The sequence below is a fragment of the Mustela lutreola genome, chromosome 3 (assembly GCF_030435805.1).
Source record: "Mustela lutreola isolate mMusLut2 chromosome 3, mMusLut2.pri, whole genome shotgun sequence".
Classification (NCBI taxonomy): domain Eukaryota; kingdom Metazoa; phylum Chordata; class Mammalia; order Carnivora; family Mustelidae; genus Mustela; species Mustela lutreola.
The window spans coordinates 136,488,997-136,513,089 of record NC_081292.1 but is presented as its reverse complement, the minus strand read 5'-3'; the positions used below and the strand labels follow the sequence as shown (position 1 = coordinate 136,513,089).

The 24,093-nt window shown below is 36.4% G+C and overlaps 1 protein-coding gene across 20 annotated transcripts in view; it reads right to left on the bottom strand.

Moving 5' to 3' along the window:
* The window catches only part of ZNF385B (zinc finger protein 385B), a 408,372-nt gene that overhangs the window by 61,788 nt on the left and 322,491 nt on the right, over positions 1-24,093 (bottom strand). For 17 of the 20 annotated variants that reach the window (XM_059166875.1, XM_059166877.1, XM_059166879.1 and 14 more), the window contains one exon: positions 6,565-6,603. The exons of the other annotated variants lie outside the window; for them this stretch is intronic. In XM_059166875.1, the coding sequence (XP_059022858.1) occupies positions 6,565-6,603 (39 nt within the window). The remainder of the gene's footprint in view (positions 1-6,564; positions 6,604-24,093) is intronic. 20 annotated transcript variants of the gene reach the window in all.

Sequence of the window (24,093 nt, the reverse complement as noted above, 5' to 3'; positions counted from 1 at the left end):
GATTGTTAAGATGGTCTGAAATGATCTCAGTCACAATAACTACAATTATATTTCAGTTTCTCAATTTTTGATTTATGACAAAATTATAAGTGACAGGCTCATATCACAACATAGAAACTATTGATCATTATTTTAAAATAATTTATTACTTTTCATGCACTATAGATTGAAATCCTTCTTACTTGAAACACATGTCATAGTTGTATACTCAAATACCCATAGCAGATTAACATGCAACCTTTGTCTAGATATTGATCAAGTAAAGTTTTAACTTTTTGTTGTCTGATTGCTGAGGCTAGGAATTCTAGTATTATGTTGAACAACAGTGGTGAGAGGGGGCATCCCTGTCATGTTCTTGAACTTAAAGGAAAAGCTCTCAGTTTTTCCCACAGAGAATGATATTTGCTGTGGGTTTTTCATACATGGCTTTTATGATATTGAGGTATATTCCCTCTATCCCTATACTGTGGAGAGTTTTAATCAAGAAAGGATGTTGTATTTTGTTAAATGATTTTTCTGCATAGATTGAGAGGATCATATGGTTCTTGTCCCTTCCTTTATAATCAGACAACAGAAAGAAATAAAAGGCATTCAGATTGACAAAGAAGAAGTCAAACTCTCACTCTTTGCAGATGACATGTTACTTTATATGGAAAACCCAAAAGACTCCACCCCAAAATTGCTAGAACTCATACAGCAAATCAGCAACATGGCAGGATATAAAATCAATGCAAAATAATCAGCTCTATTTCTATATGCTAACAATGAGACAGAAGAAAGAAATTAAGGAGCTGATCCCATTTGTACCAAAAACCACAGGATACCTAGGAATAAACCTAACCAAAGAGGTAAATGATGTGTACTCTAAAAACTACAGAACATTTATTAAAGAAATTAAGAAAGACACAAAGAAATGGAAAAATATTTCATGCTTTTGGATTGTTAAAATGTCTATGTCACCCAGAGCAATATTAATAAATATTGTTTAACAATAAATAAGAAAACAAGAATAAATATTGTTGAAATGTCTATGCTACACAGAGCAATCTACACATTCAGTGTAAGCCCTATCAAAATACCACTGACAATTTTCACCGAGCTGGAACAAATAATTCTCAAGTTTGTAAGGAACCAGAAAAGACCCTGAATAGCCATAGGAATGTTAAAAAAAAAAAAAACAAAAACAAAAAAACAAACAAAAAACCCAAAGCTCATGGCATCACAATGCCAGACTTCAAGTTCTATTACAAAGCTGTAATCAAGACAGTATGATGCTGGCAGGAAAACAGACGCATAGATCAATGGAACAGAGTAGAGATCTCAGAAATGGACCCTCAACTCTATGGTCAACTAATCTTCAACACAGTAGGAAAGAATATCCAATGGAAAAAGAATAGTCTCCTCAATAAATGATGCTGGGAAAACTGGACAGCTACATGCAGAAGGAAACTGGACCATTTCCTTATACCACACAAAAAAATAGACTCAAAATGTATGAAAGACCTAAATGTGAGACAGGAATCCATCAAAATCCTAGAGAAGAACGCAGGTAACAACCTCTGTGACCTGAGCCGCCGCAACTTCTTGCCAGACACGTCTCCAAAGGCAAAGGAAACAGAAGCAAAAATAAACTTTTGGGACTTCATCAAGAATAAACCTTCTGGGGGCGCCTGGGTGGCTCAGTGGTTAAGCCGCTGCCTTCGGCTCAGGTCATGATCTCAGGGTCCTGGGATCGAGTCCCGCATCGGGGTCTCTGCTCGGCAGGGAGCCTGCTTCCTCCTCTCTCTCTCTCTGCCTACTTGTGATCTCTCTCAAATAAATAAATAAAATCTAAAAAAAAAAAAAAAAAAAAAAAAGAATAAACCTTCTGCACAGCAAAGGAAACAGTCAACAAAACTAAAAGGCAAACTACAGAATGGGAGAAGATATATGCAAACGACATATCAGATAAAGGGCTAGTATTCAAGATCCATAAAGAACTTATCAGACTCAGGGCACCTGGGGGGCTCAGTGGGTTAAAGCCTCTGCCTTTGGCTCAGGTCATGATCCCAGGGTCCTGGGATCAAGCCCCATATTGGGCTCTCTGCTCATCGGGGAGCCTGCTTCCTCCTCTCTCTCTGCCTGCTTCTCTGCCTACTTGTGATCGCTCTCTGTCAAATAAATAAATAAAATCTTAAAAAAAAAAAAGAACTTATCAGACTCAATGCCCATAAAACAAAGAATCCAGTCGAGAAATGGGCAGAAGATATGAACAGACATTTTACCAAAAAGACATCCAAATGGCCAACAGGAACATGAAAAAACGCTTCACATCATTTGCCATCAGGGAAATACTACAAAACCACAATGAGATGCCATCTCACGCCTAACAAGACAAGAAAGAACAAATGTTGGTGAGGATGCAGAGAAAGAGGAACCCTCTTACACTGATAGCGGGAATGCCTGCTGGTGCAGCCACTCTGGGAAACAGTACGGAGGTTCTTCAAAAAGTTAAAGATAGAGTTACCCTATGACCCAGCAATTGTACTACTAGGTATTTACCCCATAGATATAAATGTAGTGATCTGAAGGAGCACCTGTCCCCCAATATCCATAGCAGAAAGGCCCAAAATAGCCAAACTGTGGAAAGAGCTGAGATGTCCATCAACAGAGGAATGGGTAAAGATGTGGTATGTACACACACACACACACACACACACACACACAATGGAACAGTACTCAGTGGTCAGAAAGGATGAATACTTACCATTTACATTGATGTGCATGGACCTGGAGGGATATTATGCTAAGTGAAATAAGTCAATCAGAGAAAGACAATTATCATATGATTTCACTCATATGTGGAACATAAGAAACAGCGCAGAGGATCACAGGAGAAGGGAGGGAAAACTGAACGGGAAGTCATCAGAAGGGAGACAAACCATGAGAGAGTCTGAACTATAGGAAGCCAACTGAAAGTTGCTGGAGGGGAGGTGGAAGGAGGGTAGAGTAACGAGGCGATGGACTTTAAGAAGGGCATGTGATGTGATGAGCACTGTGGGTTATACACAACTGAGGAATTACTGACACTACATCTGAAACTAATGATGTACTATATGTTGGCTAAGTGAATCTAAATGTTTAAAAAGCTTAAGTTTGACTTATACCCTATAACTTCCTTTCCTTTAGTTTGCATGTTCCATACATATTCAGAAAAATATATGGTGACGAAAGTACTCAGCCATAGAGAAACTATGGCACAACACCATGATAATACTTGGAAAAAGAAAGAACACTATTTGTAGAGCCTATAAAAAGAGAGACAGAGCAGTGATTCTCTTGCATATTCCAAATAATCTCCAGCATTAACATCAGACAACTGGCAGTTCAAAGAACAATGTGGATGATGAACAAAGCATTACTTATCAACACATGCAACATGAACAAGAACAAATCCACTGACTCCATCATGTAGGAAATCTCCTGCGGTTAGAGTTTAGGATTGGATTTGTTGATGAGATTTGGTAGAGAGGACAAATGAATACTATCCTTGATCAGAAGTATAAATCAACAAAGTATAAAATTAGCTATTAAAACCTAAGTATATTAGAAAAGGGGGTGGATTACAGAACTATCAAATAGTAGTATTACCTATTTTTTTGCTACAAGTTTAATAGAGATGACATGACAATGTATTCTCATTATACAGAACAAAAATTTGGAGAGGGGGATATTCTGGAGTAAGATACTCTATATCCTGACGGTAGTGGTGGTCACACAAATTTACACGTGTTAGCGTTTTTAGAACTATATACACATGCAGAAAGTCGATTTTATATGTGATAATGTAAAACATAAAAAAAGAAAAAAAATGTATGAGTATGATGTTTAACTACCAAATGTAAAAATATCCTTACTGGAAAATCTGGGGATTTCTTTGGTTCAAGGTCATGACTGATGTATTAAGTGTACTTAATGAATTTTTTTTAAAAAAAACTCTCCACAGGCAAAGAAAATCTCAGAAGTTCAGAAAATAAAACTTAAGTTCACTTTTTTAGTTTACTCACAAATGCATACTCTTAGGTCTCATTCATCCCTTTGTAAAACATGAAACTATACTTTCTGATTGTTACTAGAGATGGCAAAGCAGTTTGAAGAGGCTAAAAATAAAATAGCCTAACTATATTGAGCAGGATTGAAAAAAAAGTACACTGTTTTGCAAAGTTAAAAAACGAGAGAATTTTATTGAGATATTTTCTGTTCTCAGGCTCTGAAAAATACTTGCTGGTTATGTGTGAACTACATGGAATAAAACTATATGAATATTTCCCAAACACCAGTTTTCTGCATGCCACTTTCATTATTTTTGCCATAGCCATATATTATTATTTACTTATTTTTTCTTTAAGTCAAAGTAAAATTGACTTTTCTTTTTAAATTGACTTTTTTTAAAAACAGTGATAACATTAATGAAATCATAGGTTAATGTCTTTTTTCTTATTACTCATTTTAAAAAAGACTGAAAATTAACGTTAAAAAAATTAAAACTTTCATTATCTAAAATAAAGGCATATATTCTTCTTGTTTCCATATGAACACAGGCAAAAGGTTCATCTAAAATAATCTAGTTCCATGTTTTTAGTAAACCAAGACATCTGCTGACAGCTCCAACATGACCTGGAATATAAACATTCCTCTTATATTTAAAAAATTGTTAGCTGCTTATATAATTTTTTAAATGGCTCCTAATACAACTTTATTCTACTTAAATCTCACATTTGCACCACATCAGCCTGAAAAAATCCCCTAGTGTCCCCAAGGCTGGGAGCAAACTGTCCCAAAAGGTGAATTGTGGATGAGCCCTCCAGGTACAAAGGCAAGCTCCCAGCCATCTGCTCTCCCGTAAGTGAACTGAGGAGGTTCCTTCAAGAAACTCTTACCAGAACTGGCTTCTCTATCTTATATATATAATCCTATCCATCCTTATAAAATCAGCTAACTAAACACAGCCCTTTTACTTCATTCCTTGTTATTAATTCTTGTTGCATTTTATCCTTTGAACAATTTATCACTAATCATGTAAAAATTTTATTCCCTATGTTTCTCATTTGGAATAGATTTTTCTCTGTTTTCCATTTGATTTTTTTTTTTTTAAACAGCTATTTCAGGAAAAGATCCACTTTTCCCCCCCTCCCCCGTCTAAATCTCTTTTGTCTTTCTCTGCTGTTTATCACAGGATTCTATAATTACATTTCTTATTCAAATGTCATTTTGGGGATCCCACTTCAGTTGAAAGAAAACCTCAAATTGTCTGAAAAAGATCGCTCCACTTGCCAATTCAGCGGATACCTTGAAATAGCTACCATCTAGCTGATATTTGGAGCATTTGCCATGTGACACAGTAACTACAGTTACCTGAGTCATTTCAGTGGGATCCAGACATGGAAGAATATAGAGAAGGTCTTCAGATCTCTACCTTTCCCTTTTTAAGATATTAAGTGAGGGACACCTGGGTGGCTCAGTTGCTTAAGGCTCTACCTTCTGCTCAGGTCATGATCCCAGGGCCCTGGGATAAAGCCCTGCTTTTGCTCCATGCTCAGGGGCGAGCCTGCATCTCCCTTTCCTCCCTGTTCCTGCTCTCTCTCTCTCAAATAAACAAATAAAATCTTAAAAAAAAAGTATTAAACGATAAAATCTTACATACTTTTCTTAGCAGTCCTACAATACTCTACAAGTTAGAAGAAAACAGTAACTATGATGTTAATTTATAAATATATATTTTTTTCTTCTACTAATGCATGTCCATTCTCTGTAATTACGATGGGATACGTAGAACTAAGTCAATGGTAATTCTTTTATTCAATCACCAATTTTTAGGGTAAATAAAACAGGGTGAATAAAAACATTCTCATAAATCCTAAATTGTGATATATGCATGTGACTCAGTTTAATACCGTCAAAACTATATATACATATCATAATGATCTCATATGTAGAATACTCAGAAAAATTATTGGAGATATTGCAACTAACCACAGTAAGAGTTTTCTTAAAGAGTCAGTCGGCTTTCTCATAGACATTTGATTATTAAAAATAAACAAGTGTTTTCAAACATCTCTGTTAAAATGTTTATATCACTTTTAAACGAACAAGTGCCTTGTAAATACTCATTGTTTAGCTCCTGTTCATTCAGATTGCACAAGAAAGCTATCTATGTACTGAGAAAATTGTGATTCATTGGCAAATAATGCTAGAGAAATTTTGCTTTTTTTTTTTTCCTTAAAAAAAAATCAAATTTCGGGGCATCTGGGTGGCTCAGTGGGTTGAGCCTCTGCCTTCAGCTCAGGTCATTATCTCCGGGTCCAGGGATCGAGCCCCACATTGGGCTCTCTGCTCAGCAGGGAGCCTGCTTTCTCCTCTCTCTCTCTCTCTGCCTGCCTGTGATCTCTGTCTGTCAAATAAATAAATAAAATATTTTAAAAAATCAAACTTCATATAAGAGAGGGTTTTTTTTTCCCCATCAAAAAAACAAAACAAAAAACCAAAAAAACAACCCATGTAGTTCTAGCTACCAATATTCCTTACCTGGCAGAATTTATTGGTCCCAAATAAGCCTCTTCTTTTCTAAAAAAGTAAAAGTTAGAAGTAGTCATCTGGAATTTTGAGGCTAGCAAGCACATTTACAAGAAAGTTTTAAAAAATTCATTTTCCTTATTCATCTCTGATTAAAAAGCCTGCAATGCTTACTAACCAAAAAGCAGCAAGAGTTAACACTTGCCACTTTTTCTAATGAAAATCATGTAGAAATGAAAAGCAAAACCTATTAGTGCAATTAACTGGGAGGTAATAAAAATGAAAGATGGGGTTGCGGCTATTACCAGGAATTGAGGAGATAATTGGAGGCTATGTATGGACAAATTAACTATTATATTATAGTACTTATAAATGAATTAATGAAGCTGGCCTTATCACACCATCTATTATATTGTCAATATCAGAATAAGAACAAACAGGTATCCTTGGTGTATTCACCAAGATTATGGAAACACAAATTTGTATGGATTTTTAAAAAGTGTTACTGAGCATACTAGAAAGTAATTTACATCTTTACAGTGTAAGCAATCACATAAAAATATGCAGCTGCAAATAAAACCGAGCCACTGGGAAAAAACAACGCCGGGTACCTCACTAAAGGCAGGAGCCACCCTACTGGGGGTAGGGAGAGAAACCAATGCAGGGGCTACGGGATCAAATGGCTTTTAGACGAGATGATTTTTCGGTTCGAGGCAAAGAACTTAGAAATACAAACTTCGGACGATCTCTGTAATTTTCAAGAGGCCTGAAATTTGATTTATATCCTTGTAAGAGTCTTAAAATGATTTCATTATGCAGCCAGGGTGGCTAGGTGTAAAGTTGGAGTAAAATATGGGAGTAAACTGAGGGTTGCTGGGGGGAGGGGGGTTGGAAAAAGGGGGTGGGGTTATGGACATTGGGAAGGGTATGTGCTTTGGTGAGTGCTGTGAAGTGTGTAAACCAGGTGATTCACAGACCTGTACCCCTGGGGATAAAAATATATTATATGCTTATAAAAAATAAAACATTAAAATAAAATGGATGTCAAGTTGGAACACCGCCCAATTAAAAAACAAAGAGACTGCCCAAGAAGGATAATACAAGGTTTTCTTCTCTGCGGCTAAATGGCTAGGTTTCTGCACTATTCTTAAAGACAGAGTAGTGTCATCTTAAACTCAGTCATCTATTTTAACCGATGTACTGAAAAGCATTTGGGAAGCACTTGTTTTATAAGAAACGGGCAATACTAGCTTTTCTAGCAAATGGAGGTAGAAACCACATTTTTGATGTTTAAAGTTTAACAGTCATCCCATAGACATTCCTGGAAGCCTATTATGTCAGATATTGTTCCAGACTAGATGGTGTAGGATGAGTCCAACATAAGGACATATTTATAATTGTGAAAGTTAACCAATGAAAAAACAGACAACAGAAACTGTATTTAACTGGGGCTGGGAAAAGAAGTGACCTTAAAGCAAAATAACAGGCCTGAGAAAGCACTTGGAGGTGTGTCTCCTTTGCCTCCCCTCTACTTTGGGCTTTTTCTCCCTTTTCTGATTTTCTCACATTTTAAGCACCGAGGACCCTCCCTTTACCAGTGACGTCAATGTGTTATCCTCCCAGGGGGTGTTGGTCTTTTCCATTCCTTTTTTAGCTGTGGAATAACAATAACAAACATCATAAGAGCAGCTTCGATTTACGGAGCTCTTACTATGTGCCAGGAATTATACTAAGGGATTATTTTGTGTCGTCTCCACAGTCACCCAAGGCAGATATGATCTTTATCCTCTTTTACAAATGAAGACTCAAAGGCTTTGAGAGTTTCAATAGCTTGTCACCCCTGAGTCGGAAGGTCTGAAGCCAAGATTCAAACTCAGGTAGAGTCTCTCCCCACTGTTCCCTGCAAAAGGAGCACTGAGCCTGATGACGGGTAGTGCCTGCGGCTCTGCTGAGGGGGCTGGGGGTGGTGAGATCTGAAGAAAGGATGGATGTTTCTAGCTCCTCCACAGCCTGGAGGGGAGTTGCCTCGTCCAAATACACGTAAGACCCACTTGATACTTAAGTAAGTTTCCTGGAGAGGTGAGTCTGGGTTTTTCTCTTTCTGATCCATTTTCGTCACTCTTAGAATCAGCCCATTTCTTCTTGTGCAAGTTAAGGAGAGCCAGAAATAAGCACTGGGGCTGTCCTGTCCTCTCTCCCCATTGTAACAGCTGGGCTTGCGCACAGAATAAAACACCTAAGAGAGGGACTACTTAGAGATTACATGCAGCCGGGGACGGTCAGCATTTGCACCTGCCCTTGATTTACTGCAAAGAGGACCTTGACGACTAAACCCTGGTGACTCAGGGCTCTCTGGAAGTTTGGCAAAGCATTACTTTTTAAAGTGCAATATTAGCAAATTACAGTAGTACAAAAAGAATGACTATTTTTTCATCTCTTCCTTTTTCAATATCAGACTTATGGAAAGGAATGTGACCACAGTGTCCCATGAAAACTTCAAATGTTCAGAAAGTGACACATTTAAAAGTGATAGCTACATCATTGAAGAGTAGTATCTCTCTGAGTTACTTCAAAAAAAGGTTTTGCCTTTTTCATATTTAAGCACTCTGACCCCATGCCTTAACATTATTGTTTTACTTTTTTCAAATCCTCACAAACTGAAATAGAGACCAGACACAGCTATCACAAAGACCCATTTCTTTTCTCAAAGATCAAGAGGTAGAAACAATTGCGCATTATTGGCAACAACACCTCAACCACACAGCTTTGTATGGTTTTGGATTTCAAATAAGAAGGCTCAATAAAAGTAAACCGCATGGAACATTACACTGGAATTGCACGCGACCACGAGACCTGCATTTTTGCATCTGGAATGTGTACAAGCATAGACTTGCCACACCGATATGGCTTCTCCTACCCAGAACACCCTGACAGGGGTCCACATGGATGCCATCACTGTCATGGTAAGGAAGACAAATGGCCCGCCACTCTCTCCACAGGTTGTTGATTCAGCAGGGAGCCGTATGTCTGGAAAGGTGCTTCCCTCACGGGTTTCCAGCTCTGTGCTAGAACCACACCTTGGTTGCGACTTGCTCATCAAATCCCCTGTATCCTGATAACAATGGGATACCATTCCTCTTCTAGGAGTTTAACCAGTCATTCAGAACTGGTATAAAGGCTAAAGTAAGACAACGCACACTTAGGGAAATAATAAGCAACAGGCCACATTATATCTTTATCTCCAACCCAATAAAGCTATTACTATTACTACTACTATTTTATCAAAATATGGTAGGCTGTTCAGTATTTTGAGGCTGGTTAACAATTAGCAGTATTAAGTATTATATAATATAAGTATAATATATATATTATATATATAATACATATAATATAAGTATATAATATAATATAAGTATTAGCAGTGATTCCTGCAGAAATGAGATGGGATTCCAGGTTCTCTTTCCAGAGTCTCCTTTGGGGTGTCAATAGTCTCTAGAAAATATGAGTGGCCTCAGCCCAGAGATCCGAAGCAGCCAGTCAGAGTAGAGTACAGATTAGCCTTTCATCCACCTCCCTTTTTTTGTTTAAATAAATTTAGAAGGTTTGACATCTTTCACTCAAATTCCATATTGTCAGGCCCTCTTTGAAAAGTTCTGAGATTCATCAAACGAGATTGCATTTCCATTGACAAAAAGGATGACTAAGTAAGGAAAAACACCCGGTGATCTATTTTGAGGATCTATTTGGAAAGAAAAACTGAACTGCATTTTCCAGTGGTTTTTGGAGAAATTCATCTTGTTTTTATTTTTGGAAGAATAAAAAGAAACATAGAATGTTAAGAGATGTATGTTTCTGCCATAAAATATTGTCCACTTTCTAGATCACTCTGATAGTAAAGGATGCAATGTTTTTAGAGGTTGTTTCATATCAACTTAGACTATTCAGTACTTGGAAATTTTTGCTCCTTTCCCAACACATCACACTTTTATAAATGCATGATTTTCAATTTGAACAAACTATATTTTCTTGAAAATTCATTGATATAACAAAAGTTTATCAAGTGGCTATCATTCAGTGTCTTAGGAACTGGACATAAAATGAAGAACAAGCCTTCAAAAAAAAATTACAACATTGTATTTGAGGATACCTATAAATCTAAAGTAATAAATAAGGTATTTTCAGAGTGTTTAAGTACTTAAGAGAAAATCAGGAGAACGGGGAAAAAAAAACCCACATTTTACCACAGATAATTCCTAAAAACATTTTGGTTGTCTTGACACAACTGTGATTCAGATACTTCTACATGTAAAACCATACAAAAAACATAAAAGCAATGACACTATTCCATGATTTAGGAAAAATTTGATACCAAATTCCGAATTGTACAACTTGTGCAAGTAAGGAGCATGTTCCTCAGCTTTCAAAGTGGCCTGTGAGATTCCCATAGTGGATGTTCTTCAACTGACAAGTACCAGATAACAAATGGATGTCAGAATTCCCATGATCGTCCTAACCTCAAGGAGAAAGTGACCTGCATTTTGGAAGTTGTCTGAAGAGGAGTGCTACGTGCTAGATATTCTCTCACATGGAAACCTTCCAAGCCGGTTTCTGTGCAGTGTGGTTGGTCTGGTAGTTAGTGAATAGCAAAATGAGTACGAGCTACCTCTCTTGTTCTTTACATAAGTACAGAATTGGTCCATGATCTAACACTTATGAAGATACTCTAAGAAAATAATGTTTTTCAAGTTTAATACGTTAAGAACTTCAAAAAGTTACCAAATGGTAAAAGAAAAAAGCAAAAAGCTAATGAATGGGTGGTTTCACCACTTCCCTCTCTTTAGTGGAAAACCAGTTGAACGCTTTTGACAGATAATTTAAAAACTATTCTGAGGAAAAGGAAGAAATTTTAAGGTATTTTTTAGACAGTAGTTATTTTGTTAATGGTAGACACCACAAGATTAGACCTGTGTACCTTACTGAAGCCGCACGTCTAATTCTGACAGTAGATCCTTGTATGTAACAAATATGGTCAGTACAAATGTAAAATGTTCCATTTTCCTGGCGGCTCCACATGCCTGGTGATTTTCCATGCTACCAGGGATTAAGAGCGATGCAGCAACGCTGTAGTTATGCCATTGGCTAATTTAAGAAGCCACATCAAAGAGCATTTCAAAAAGCTCAGTTTAACAAATAAGACTTTCAATTTACGTCTGCAGTGGGTAGGAGACTTAACTGAAGGTTCACTCAGACCTCACTGCGTGGACACACACACACACACGTACACACCCAACAGTTTTGGGTGTTGATGTTCCTATTCAAACAACAGACGAGTCAGCTAAAAAATTCAATGGCATATTACCCATATTCAGGTTAAACAATGCACTTTGAAATGTCTATTCGGTTAATGTGATTTATTAGGGAAGCCCAGACCACTCTGTAGTCCAATTCTAACTGCTGCTTTCAACATAGGGAAAAAGAAATAAGGTAATGAGCTGAATTTTATCTCCTAAGAAAACCCAATGCTTTTCTTTCTTTGTTTCCATTCTTAAACAAAGCAAATGTTTAGATGTGACTGGAAACCACTGAGAGAGAGAGAGAGTGGTGTTTTTCCATCAAGATGGGAAGAAAGTTCTTGAAAGCTTTTTCTTTTATCTTCAAGATTTGATGTTCTGGGTTGCCTGGGTGGTTCAGTTCGTTAAGCATCTGCCTTCGGCTCAGATCATGATCCAGCATCCCGGGATCATAGCCTTGCGTGGGGCTCCCTCCTCAGTGGGGAGCCTGCTTCTCTCTCTCCCTCTGCCTCTCTCTTTTTTTTTCTCTCTCTCTGTCAAATAAATAAATAAAATCTTTTTTAAAAAAAAGAGTTGCTTTCCTATGACTATAATATTTTTTGGCCAATGGATGCATACAGATATGAAAGATCTATAACATCTGTCAAAGACAAGATAACAAAAAATTTCTTATGAAAATGTTAGATGTCCTCATGAGAGAATGCAAAAAAATTCAGAAAATTTTTAAGAAAAATGAAAACTATGTGGAATCTTTTAGGAAACTAATAAGAATTTAACTTTACTATGAATTTTAATAGCAAAGAAGAAATAAAATGATAAATCCTATGAATATATTTTTTTCCTTGTGGGAAAGTTACTACCTCCAAAGGTAGTCCAAAGGTAAGTACTACCTTACTCAATAAGGTATAGTCATATTTAAAAAACAGCCCAAGATATGCATAGTTGACAGTGAACTATGTCACCCCCTGTTTCCCAAAAAAGTCCCACTAACAAAGCTAGAGTACATGCTTCAGAGTGTTGGGAACAGGAACTGGATTCACCAAGAGAATCTAAACTACACAGGTCAGCTGTTTCCTGTGTTATTTAGTATTGTGTCTTCTCAGGGTGAAATAAAAAAAAAAATTGTATCAGGAATATGGACCGAAGAACAATTTTTCAATAGATGCAAAATACTCAAGAAGATAGAGATTCAGCTAAGGATAGATCATGAGAAGATCATGAGAAGCAATTATTCTGTAGTACATCATAGTACATCCATCCTGCAGTTTGGAAGGACCGGCTAATATCTGAGATAGAAGACAGGCACTTTGTTCTTGACCTTTCTTTTTGTTTTTAAAATAGTGACTGGAAAACTGCCTCCAAAACTTTGTCTTCAAGATTAAATTTCCATAACATAAAATTCAGTGCCAAAAGGAAGTCTGAAAAATACCTTAAAAAAAAAAAAAAGAATTCTCCGTACTTTAGGAGGAAAAAAATGCCATACCAGTAACCAAAGACTACTTGCGGATACTTATGATGTAGCTTTAAAAGTTATTGGTCCAGGGGCGCCTGGGTGGCTCAGTGGGTTAAAGCCTCTGCCTTTGGCTCAGGTCATGATCTCAGGGTCCTGGGATAGAGCCCCATATCAGGCTCTCTGCTCGGCAGGGAGCCTGCTTCCTCCTCTCTCTCTGCCTACTTGTGATCCCTCTGTCTCTGTCAAATAAATAAAAGAAATCTTAAAAAAAAGTTATTGGTCCAAAGTCTCTAAATACAAGTAAGTAAGAATATGTTTGCCTGTGTTCTGGTAAACAGTCTTAAAAAAAAAAAAGTTACATTGGCTTCCTTAGACACTAGGAAAGCACTGAGCTTTCTTGATTTAAAAATCAATACACCTCCCAAACAGCAAGATGCATTAACTGACATCCTCTCAAAACCATTCTGTCAAAGCTGAGTTTGAAAGGCTGTTGGGTAACGAATCAGATAGATCCTGATGGTGAAGCAAAACAGGTCCGTGACACAAATTAAAAAGGTAGAAGATGAAAAGAAAACCCCATCAGGCAAGAAGAAGTGCAAGCGGAAACCCGGGCCTGTTTGGATGTATTCTTTATTCTGCGAAGCAATGTGGAAATGAAATGTTTTTTCCCCAGATGCAGGACCATGTTTCTTACCCTTGCGCTAAGAAGAAAGCTGACAGTTGAGGACTGACAAGGCTCAAGGCAAGACAAGTGTTCCAGTCCTAAGCATCTCAGGTTCCTTCTCTCCATAGCATACTCTCATTACACAGTGGTAAAATGTCAGAGATCATCTATGTTTTCAAACTGGTTTTTAAATTTTTAATTTTAGTCTGAGCTTCTGAACCGCCCCCCCCCCCCACCAAAGTCATCCTAATTGAAAACAATAAACACTGAAAATGATGCTGGTTACAACTGGTAGGCCAGGCCCCACACCCACCGGCCCGATTTTAGTCCAGCTTCCTCACTTGAGAATGAGAAAAGATTTGGAGAATTTTAGTGACTTGCTTGAAACCCTTCAGCTAAGCCCAGAACCCAGATCTCTTGCTACAGTCACCAGATTTACAAATAAAAGTATAAGATGCCCAGTTAAAGCTGAATTTCAGATAAACAACAAATCATTTTTTTTAAGTAAACATAAGTGCCAAACATTGTATAGGATATTCTTATACTAAAAACAATTTGTTGTTTATCTGAAATTTAACTTTAACTGGCATCTTGTATTTTATCTCTCCCTGATTCCTTTTTTTTTTTGTAATTAATTTATTGATGTCATCTCTAAACCCAGTGTGAGGCCCAAACCCACAATCCCGAGGTCAAGAGTTGCTCACTCTTCCAACTGAGCCAGTCAGGCACCCTCCCTCCCTATTCCGTGACTGCCATCCAAAGACGTCATGACTACATCAATATTGATTCTACTGGTCCTTCTCCTTACAAGCTTTTTTGTCATACTTAACATTCTAGGACTTTTATTAGGAAAGTAGTCCCTGAATGGTTTTGTGGACAAGTGACATCAAAAATATTTTACGTCATATATTTATCTTGTTGCTGCCTTTTTATATGGATGTATATGTGTATACTCTTCCAGCAAATAAAGATTTTTGGTTCAAGTCTGCATTTATATTATACAAAATGTACCTACCATACTTGTAAAGTAAAATAAAGAGCTTCAGTATTATATGCCTCACTCTGTTCTCTGCAGTGATAATTGCTTTATTGAATAAGGCTCTGTTAACGGTACAGCTTGACATTTAACATTTATCCATTTAATTTATAATTATTTTTAGGTGACTGCAAGGAGGCTACAGTTCAAACTAAAAGTAGTCTGAACTGAACTGTCTTTCTTCTTCTCTGAGTTTTTTAAGGAAATGCAGTCACTGGCAGGTGAAACTATTTTATCCACCAAATTTGTTTCAAATATACATAAAGCCCTTTCTGCCTCTGTATATTCTGAATACAGCAACATCTAAAGGAAGAAAATGAATACAGTAAATGAAATCATCACATTAAAAATGTGTCTAGCTTGCTCATATTTTGGCCATGGGTATCTCATCAAAATTCCCTAGTCAAGCAATGGAGAAACACCTACATGCACCACGTAGCGAGCTGTTAGGAAATATAGAATCCCTCAGGAACATTCATAAAAAGTTCGAATGTTATGGAGCAAAAGCCATTTGTATTTATAATCTATCTACTCCTTATGAAGATTTTTAGAAATGTTTCTAAATGTTTCTGTTTCCCATTTGGAAATTCAACCTATTGGGATGCTTGGCACCTTCAAAGTCTTCATAACACTCATTTGGAATTTTTATTCACCCTTTTTGCCTCCCTCAACATTTAACACTTTTACTAAAAATTGGACAAATACCTCTATGTAAAACACAAGAAGTTCATATGTCACTCTATTTGAAAGGTTTTGTATAATTATCTAGGAGTCACCAGATTTCTGCCACACAACAAACAATATCACAAGAACGATTGTTGGCAGTTCTCTAACCACTGCAGTGCCACTGGCCTCCTGAAGCTGGGGTTAAAAGCTGGCCTCTGGAAATCAGTCATGCTCTCGGCAGAGAATAATATTTCAGTGATATGAAAGCTGAAATGGAGACTATAATCTTTTGTGATTACCCTTAAGGCCGAAGCAAACGCAAAAAGGAAAGTCCATGAATTGCTGATAATTTCCTGTGATGACCGATTCCCAGGAAATTCTGATATAACTCTTGCTCTGTGAAGAACTGATGGCTCCGCAGAACTGTCGCTTCAAAGACCTGCACCTCTGGATGTCACAATGCTTCTTCAGAAGCTACTCATCCATTAAAGGGGCCAGGCCTGTGAGGCAGCAGCTCTCCCTCTGAAGACAATGGGAAGTCTGATTGCACAAGGAGTGATGAGCTGTATGCTACAGGCTGTTTTTCCAGAGAGTTCTTTTATGAAGGAATTGATTGAAAATATAACTGTTTTAAACCTTTTTTCTCCTCCTAGAGGTTTAAAGATGGATATATTTCTCTGCTGTTCCTAATAGCTCCGTAACTATGATTATCTCAGCTTTTATAATTTTTAAGGTTTTACTTGTTCTGATATTTGTTTTCTCTGAGAAAAAAAATAGTTTTCATACATATGTGCATGCTGTTCATGTCTATTTAATATTTTGGGGTAGGATATAAAACTACTCATCTCTTTTTGAGTAAGCATCAAATCTACAGTTAGATGTCACTGCTCAGAACACAGGTTAAGTGGGTCCTTCTTATACAACTGGCAACTGAAATTCAGGAGAAAAGAGGAGGCAGGGTAAATGGAGATCTCCAGCAGAAGTCCAAAGAATTTTTAGAATACATTTCCATTATCAATACATGAAGGATAATTTAATATATTGGCTTCTATGAATGGGTTTAAAATCTTTTTTAATTGTTATGTTAACATAATTGTTATATATATAATATATACATATACATATATTATATATACTATATACTATACATAGTATATGTAATAATATATATACTATACTATACTATATATAGTATACTATATATAAATCTATATAAAGTATATATAAATATATAATATAAAAGTATATATATACTATATATAAATCTTTTTAAATAGAATCTTTAATAGAATCTTTTTTAATTGTTAACATAATTTTTATGTTAACTATTGCTAGTTGAAAGAATAATGTGAGAATAAGATATGTGTATATATGTATATATTATATACTAAATATACTGTATATATGTATATATTATAGTATATATACTATATGTATATATTATATACATATATATTATATGTGTATATATGTCTAATATACATATATATAATATGTTTGGAAGTCAACTGTATTTTATTTTATTTTTAAAAGATTCTATTTATTTATTTGGAAGAGAAAGTACAAACATAGGCAGGGGGAGAGGCAGAGGGAGACAGAAAGGGAGAAGCAGACACTTTGCTAAGCAGGGAGCCCAGTGCAGGGTTGGATCCCAGGCTCCTGGGATCATGACCTGAGCTGAAAGCAGACGCTTAACTGACTGACCCATCCAGTCGACTATATTTTAAAATAAAACAGAAAACACTGTTACATGTTAGTAGTCAGTGACAATGTTGCATAAGTGGACAGCTTTCAGGTTCAAAATATCTTTATCATAACCTAATATTATTGAAGGTAAACTGGCAAAATGGAATTCAGCCAAACCAGTGTGGTTATTTCCCGCCTTCGTTCTATACCCTCTCCCCAGCCCTGCTTCAAATTCAGTTGTAGCCTCTCTTCATTGCTTTTAGACAGCCAGGTAATTCTGATCTTTAAGCATGCCCTACTACTAACTCATTCAGCTAACAAATAGAGTACCTGCATAGTAGCGGGCAGAACTACTTTAAACAGTATAAATGTCTTAAAGTCAAGAACCAGGTCTTAGCCATGTATATATCCTTAGCATCTACCTGAATTAGGATTGCTCGAATGCACAAAACCAGCCCCAGTGATAAATATAACTTGGTTTATTTAAGGCAATTGGCTAGGAAGATGAGATAAAGGGAATAGACATATTAATAAGAATATTAATTTTATTTATAAAAATCAAGCTTTGCTATTTTAAGTGTACTTTCTTAAACATGATCTCATTTGGTATTCATAGAAACTGAATTGTTCAAGACAACAATAAGGTGATACGCTGGCATGCCTGGTGGCTCAGTCCAGAGAGCATGAGACTTGATCTTGGGGTTGTGAGTTCTAGCCCCACACTGAGTGGGGACTACTTCAGAATAAAATCTTTAAAGAAATAATATTGTAAAGCAGGGTCAGGCCTGGTTAGTACTTGGATGGGAGAAATAATACGGTGATATGTTTTATAGTTATGATTTTTTTCACAGAACTCGCACTACATTTCAGAAGTTTTCTAAATATTCAGTCATATCCTCAATCCTCCATAAGCAAAATAAGCCCAAATTTTCATGATATAATGATAAGGGTTATGAACATATATTAACTCTAGTTGTAAAATAAGGAAAAGTAGAACTAAATGACTTTCTCAAGATCAAAGAAAATGAATGTAGATACCGGTGTCATGGCTCCCAGTCCAGTGCCCCTTCCCTTCCCAGTGCACTAGATCACTCTCCCTTCTTCCCTCCTCCGTTCTGATTCCTGCTTCTCTAGGGGGCATGAAGGAGAGTCAAGACCATGTAGGACTGTTAGAGGCTTACTTTGGAACAATGCAAGCAGAATTACCTCTCTGAGATCAGAAAGAACGTTCCAAGTGGCTTTGGGGAGGAGGTGGGATATGACAGATGAATGAGTGACGAAGTAAATGCTACCACCTCTTTAGAAGCTAAGTACTTCAAAAGTTGAAAATTAAGTATATACCATGTGATAGTAGCTATTACTAATAATTTCAGCATCTAATAACTTCAGCTCATTTTTGGGAAATGAAGTTTTTGGAGGTTTGATACTATTATGACAAAGAATCAATTTACATATTGTAGATACTTGGTATCTATATAAAAAAATCAATTAAATTAGACCCAGAAACATATTTTTAATTATTGCAGATTTTATATACACCTAAAATTATTGTAAATCATAAACCTGTGAAAGACATCAGCTATCTTTTCTACTACAACACTTTATTTGGTTGCAGAAACTGCTCACAATAAGAAAAAAGGATGAGACTGACGAGACAATTCTATCTTCTAAATAGAACACACTGCAGGGATGCCCAGCTGGCTCAAATGATACATTATGCCACTCTTGATCTTGGGGTGATGGGTTCGAACCCCATGTTAGGTATACAGATTACTTAAAAATAAAATCTTAAAAAATTAAATTAAAAAAATAGAACACACTGCAAAGGAGAGTTTTTCAATCTGACTTTAGGTCCCGCAAGGATTTATTGGGTATTTTAAAAAGTATGTACTACTTGAATAACCTGTTATAAATAGACACATTTCAATTCAAGTTATGTCAGGATGGAGACTGCTCTTGCTTGTCTGATACTTAGCTTTTTTTCCTTTTCAGTGGCAGAGCTGTTTACTGGAAGAAGTGTGAAGACTGGATTATATTCTTCAATCTTCCATTTTGCAAAAAGGGTGCAACAATGACACATGTAGCCTATTTTCATATGTGGGTATGTTAAAAGAATTAATTGTAGAATATCTTTAAAATATGCTAAAACCTTCTGATACTAGAATTCCATGAAAATAAGGTGTTGTTCATATAATTTAAGTTTTTCCCATCCTATTTTAAGCATCAGAACATAAAAAGGAAGGTATAAAAATCAAATTGACAGCTAAATCTGTGAAAAAAGTATTTTTCCAAGATTCCTATGTGGTTCCACAAAGATGTTGAAATTTCACAGATTGCTCAATAGCACTCCAATTCTTCTTTAACACCCTCAATGACAATTCTGAAAGTAAAGGGATTGGAAGATTCCAAAACATGTTTTTCCTTCCCCAAAAGTGATTTGAAACCTAATTCTGAATATAAGAACCTGGGCGGGGGGCAGGGGGAGCACACAGTCTGTGCTATTGGCTGGATTCCCAAATTTTTGATAAAAGTTTTTCAGAAAACAGCACCATCAATTAATGTTTATAGATTGATCAATTTAGAAATAACTTTTTGGGCTGTAGGAATGTTTTGCACAATAATATTTTACTACTTCTTATATTTATGAAGCTACCTTACTTGACCACTGGCACATGAAGAATTGGTCACTGAGAGAAACTAAGAACAAGGCTATTGTTGGTTTCTTCTTTGAATTAACTGGTAAGAACAAGGTAAATTATTTTAAGAAGATGGTAAATTATTTTAAGAAGATGGCCTGACAGAGACACTTTTTCCAAGTTGACTCTGCTCTTGAAAAATGCTGACCTGGGATAGTGCCAAGACTGAAGACCTGTCTCGCCAGAAAATCTCATGTGCCCTCCAAGTACACATAATCCTTGAAACTCTAGCACTAAAGATGAGGCTCCAGAGCCATGTGAGGTTGAGACTGGGATAATGAAATAGACATTCGAGAGGACAGAGCATGGGGGAACTACAGATGCCTCTTTTCATAGGCTTCTCAAACCTTGTGTTCCTTTACTGCATAAGGGCCCATCAAAGTCTTAATCTGTGTTTCTTGGCAGCTTAATCAACTGAACTGACTATTTATTATGAACAGTATTCTCTATTATATTATGGTGAATTACACAAGAGGAAGTAGTAATGTCAGACAGTGAGCAGATTCTTATTCGTTATAACCCCTTTCTTAGCACAGTGACTGGCATGTGAGGACATTCAGTAAGAGGTTGTGAATGAATGCCTTTTCCTAGATGCCATGCACAAATAATTTATTTGGGGAGAGAGAAGGTGTATGACCATACATTATATAAATACACATGCACACACACATGCACACATACATACCATATAAATAATACCCACATATTCTAAAGGGATTTCAATATTACGTAGAGAAAAGGAGATCTAAACACAAAGTCTGTAATAGGCAAACCTTGATAAGGCAAAGGATATGACAAATTTTAAAAGATACGTTTGTAGTTTGAAGAGAAGAGGGAGACAATAGTACAGATGGTCACTATGTAGTATTTTTTTCCCTCCCAGGTAATATTTACATACTTTTTCTCTGTCATATTGAATAGGGATGAAAAAATTTCCGGGCAGGAATCTATGCTTAAATATTTGTATAAAAATCTTCATTAGTTTTGTACTGCATTTCAAAGATGGATTCCTATACATTTTTTTTTTTCTAATGACCTAGGGGGTTGCTGTTGGCTTTTTAAAATCCAATAACAGACCATCATCTCCAAAGAAATTTCAGTAACCATGGAAAATTTCAAGTTGGCATATTTTAATATACATTTCTTTAGGACACATAGAAGAATAAGGTACTTCAATATATCTTAAGCATAATCATGAAAATAAAAATTCAACCCTATCCTCTTTTTTATGTTATTTTTATTTATTTTATCTCTATTTTACTTTTTTTTCTTTTGGATAAATGTATCATTTCAAGTAGCTGTACATATTAATATCCTAGGAAACAAGGAATATATAACTTCTTAATGACAGCAAATCATTATAAGAGTAAAAAAGAACCCTCAGTAGCAAAAATTCACAACTAAGTGCATTAGCAGAGGTAAAGTATTGTATTTAAATCAAATTAAAGAAAAAATCAAGTAAAAGGGAAGTATGTATCCAAATGTTTAAATAAAAACTTCATTAGGTAGCAAAGGTATTAAAGACAGATTAAAAAGTTAAATGTTTTGGCTCACTTCAGGTTTCCTTACAGTGACATCTCATGAGACACATGGTATGAATTAATAGTGAAGTAAGTATGATTTTGATTCTCAGTTTCTTTATTTTGTACCTCCTTGATAAATATATTGTAATTATATTATTATTTTTGGTACAAGAAACATTTTAAATATTCATTGAAATTGTCAAACTATGAATAATCCAGAATCTCAAAGAGTTTAGAATGAAAAACAGTAGACATACAGATCATCTCACAGATTTTCACGGATGATTCAGAGTCATATAGTGATTTTGGATTTTATACTCAGAAATAATCTTTATTCTTTTCCACATATTTGTTTATGTGTCAGGAAAAATGAATTTCAAGGGATGTAGTAAAAATCAGATTATTTTTCACAGAACTAAGATTGCTGAGCCTCTTACAATAAAGCAGCAGTGACCTCTATTGCGCCCGGAGCAGTTGCAAAAACAAGGCAGGACTCAGGAAGACATCTGAAATAGTAAACATGGGAAGTACCTGCCGATTAGCAGAGAAATTGATAGGTGACTGTCGTCTCAAGGTTACTCTGGATCATATCTATAGCTCCAGAGGGTCACGCAAATACATCTGTTCATGTTCCCCATATGTGGCTGTTGAAACTTAACCTACTTATTGTCACATACAATATATAAGTTGGATAACAGTCTTAGTTTGTTCGGGCTGCCGTAATGAAATACCATAGACTGGGTGGCTTCAACAGCAGACATAGATTTGATCATGATCGTGGCAGCTGAGATCAGTGTCCCAGCATCATTAGATTCTGGTGAGAGCTCTCTTCCTGGCTTGCAGATGGCTGCATTCTCACTATGCCTGCACATGATGGAGACACAAGAAGCTTTCTGTGGTCTCTCCTTCTAAGTGCAACTAATCCCAATAGGAGGGCCTCACCCTCATGACCTCATCTAACCCTAAATAACTCTCAAAGACCCCATCTCTGAATACTATCTGCAGGTGTTAGGGCTCTAAAATATGAATTTGGGAAAGAGGACACAAATATTTTGTCCATAACAGTATGTAGATATATCTTCTAAAGGGACTTACTTTATTTTATTTTTAAAGGTTTTATTTAATCATTAGAGAGAGCACAAGCAAGGGGAGGACAGGCAGAGGGAGAAGGAGAAGCAGACTCCCCTCTGAGTAGAGAGTCAGATGCAGGACTTGATTTCTGGACGCTGAGCTCATGACCTGAGCCAAAGGCAGACACTTAACTGACTGAGATCGCTGGCGCCCATGGCCTTATTTTATCATACTAAGCTGATGCTATCCACCCTGCTAAGTATGCAATTTATTTCAATTCTGAAGCTGTCTCTTCTTACAGTTAACTAAGCACCAAGTACTACCCTGGTTGTTAAACACCAAATATTAAACACCAAGTATTATCTGCATTGAATGAAGATAAAGATTGAAACCATAGTAAAGGACATGAGAAATTCTAATTCTAATAAAAGAAACAATTGTGTATAATCTGGTACCTACCAAAACATTATGTATAGTAATTAAAGGATGACTATGAGGCATTTGGTGAATTTAAATAAAGTGAAAAATAAAATGGTGAAAATAGCTCTATTGGGTTACCAAAAAATCATTCTTTCTGGCTTTTCTTTAACACTATGAAGTTGTTACTATTTTCACTTTGCCTATATTTCTTGGGTTTTGTTATCTTGCCTTTTCCAGTCTTTTATTCAATTTCTTTTAAGTTTCTTGGGCACTAGAGTATTTTTGTCTGTTTATTTTGTTTATCCTCTTCCTCAAACCCAGTACTCTTCAGTGCATATATTTTCAATAAAATCCAGGAATGAGTAAGTTTCCCTTTAAACTAGCCGCACTTAAGAATAGGACCAAAGATAAGAAATGTAAGAGATTTTTTTTTTTTTTTTTTTTTTTTTTTTTTTTTTTTTTTTAAAGATTTTATTTATTCATTTGACAGAGAGAAATTACAAGTAAGCAGAGAGGCAGGCAGAGAGAGGAGGAAGCAGGCTCCCTGCTGAGCAGAGAGCCCGATGCGGGACTCGATCCCAGGACCCTGAGATCATGACCTGAGCCGAAGGCAGCGGCTTAACCCACTGAGCCACCCAGGCGCCCAAGAAATGTAAGAGATTTTTGCAAAGCTTCCACACCATCCACACAGAGAAAGCTGGAACTATAGCTGCAGAAAAGGTTGTAAATAAGTATTGCGCATGGGTGAAAAAAAGACGACAGTTCTCAGGAAAACAAAAAAAAAAGTAAACACCTGGGCTTATCGCCTTGTGCTTAGAAAGGGCTCAGAAATGTTGGTATTTCCTTTGCTGGGTGGCGAAGCATGTACACTGAAAACAAAAAACTGGGGTGCTTTCCTCCCTCTGTTTCTCCTTCCCATCAGAAAGGTTTTATTGAGGTCCTGGGCCACCAGGCATAGGAAGATGAACAAGCTATAGGCCCTGCTCTCCAGGATCTGGCATTCTAGCAAATACAGTAATCAGGTCATGGGATTAT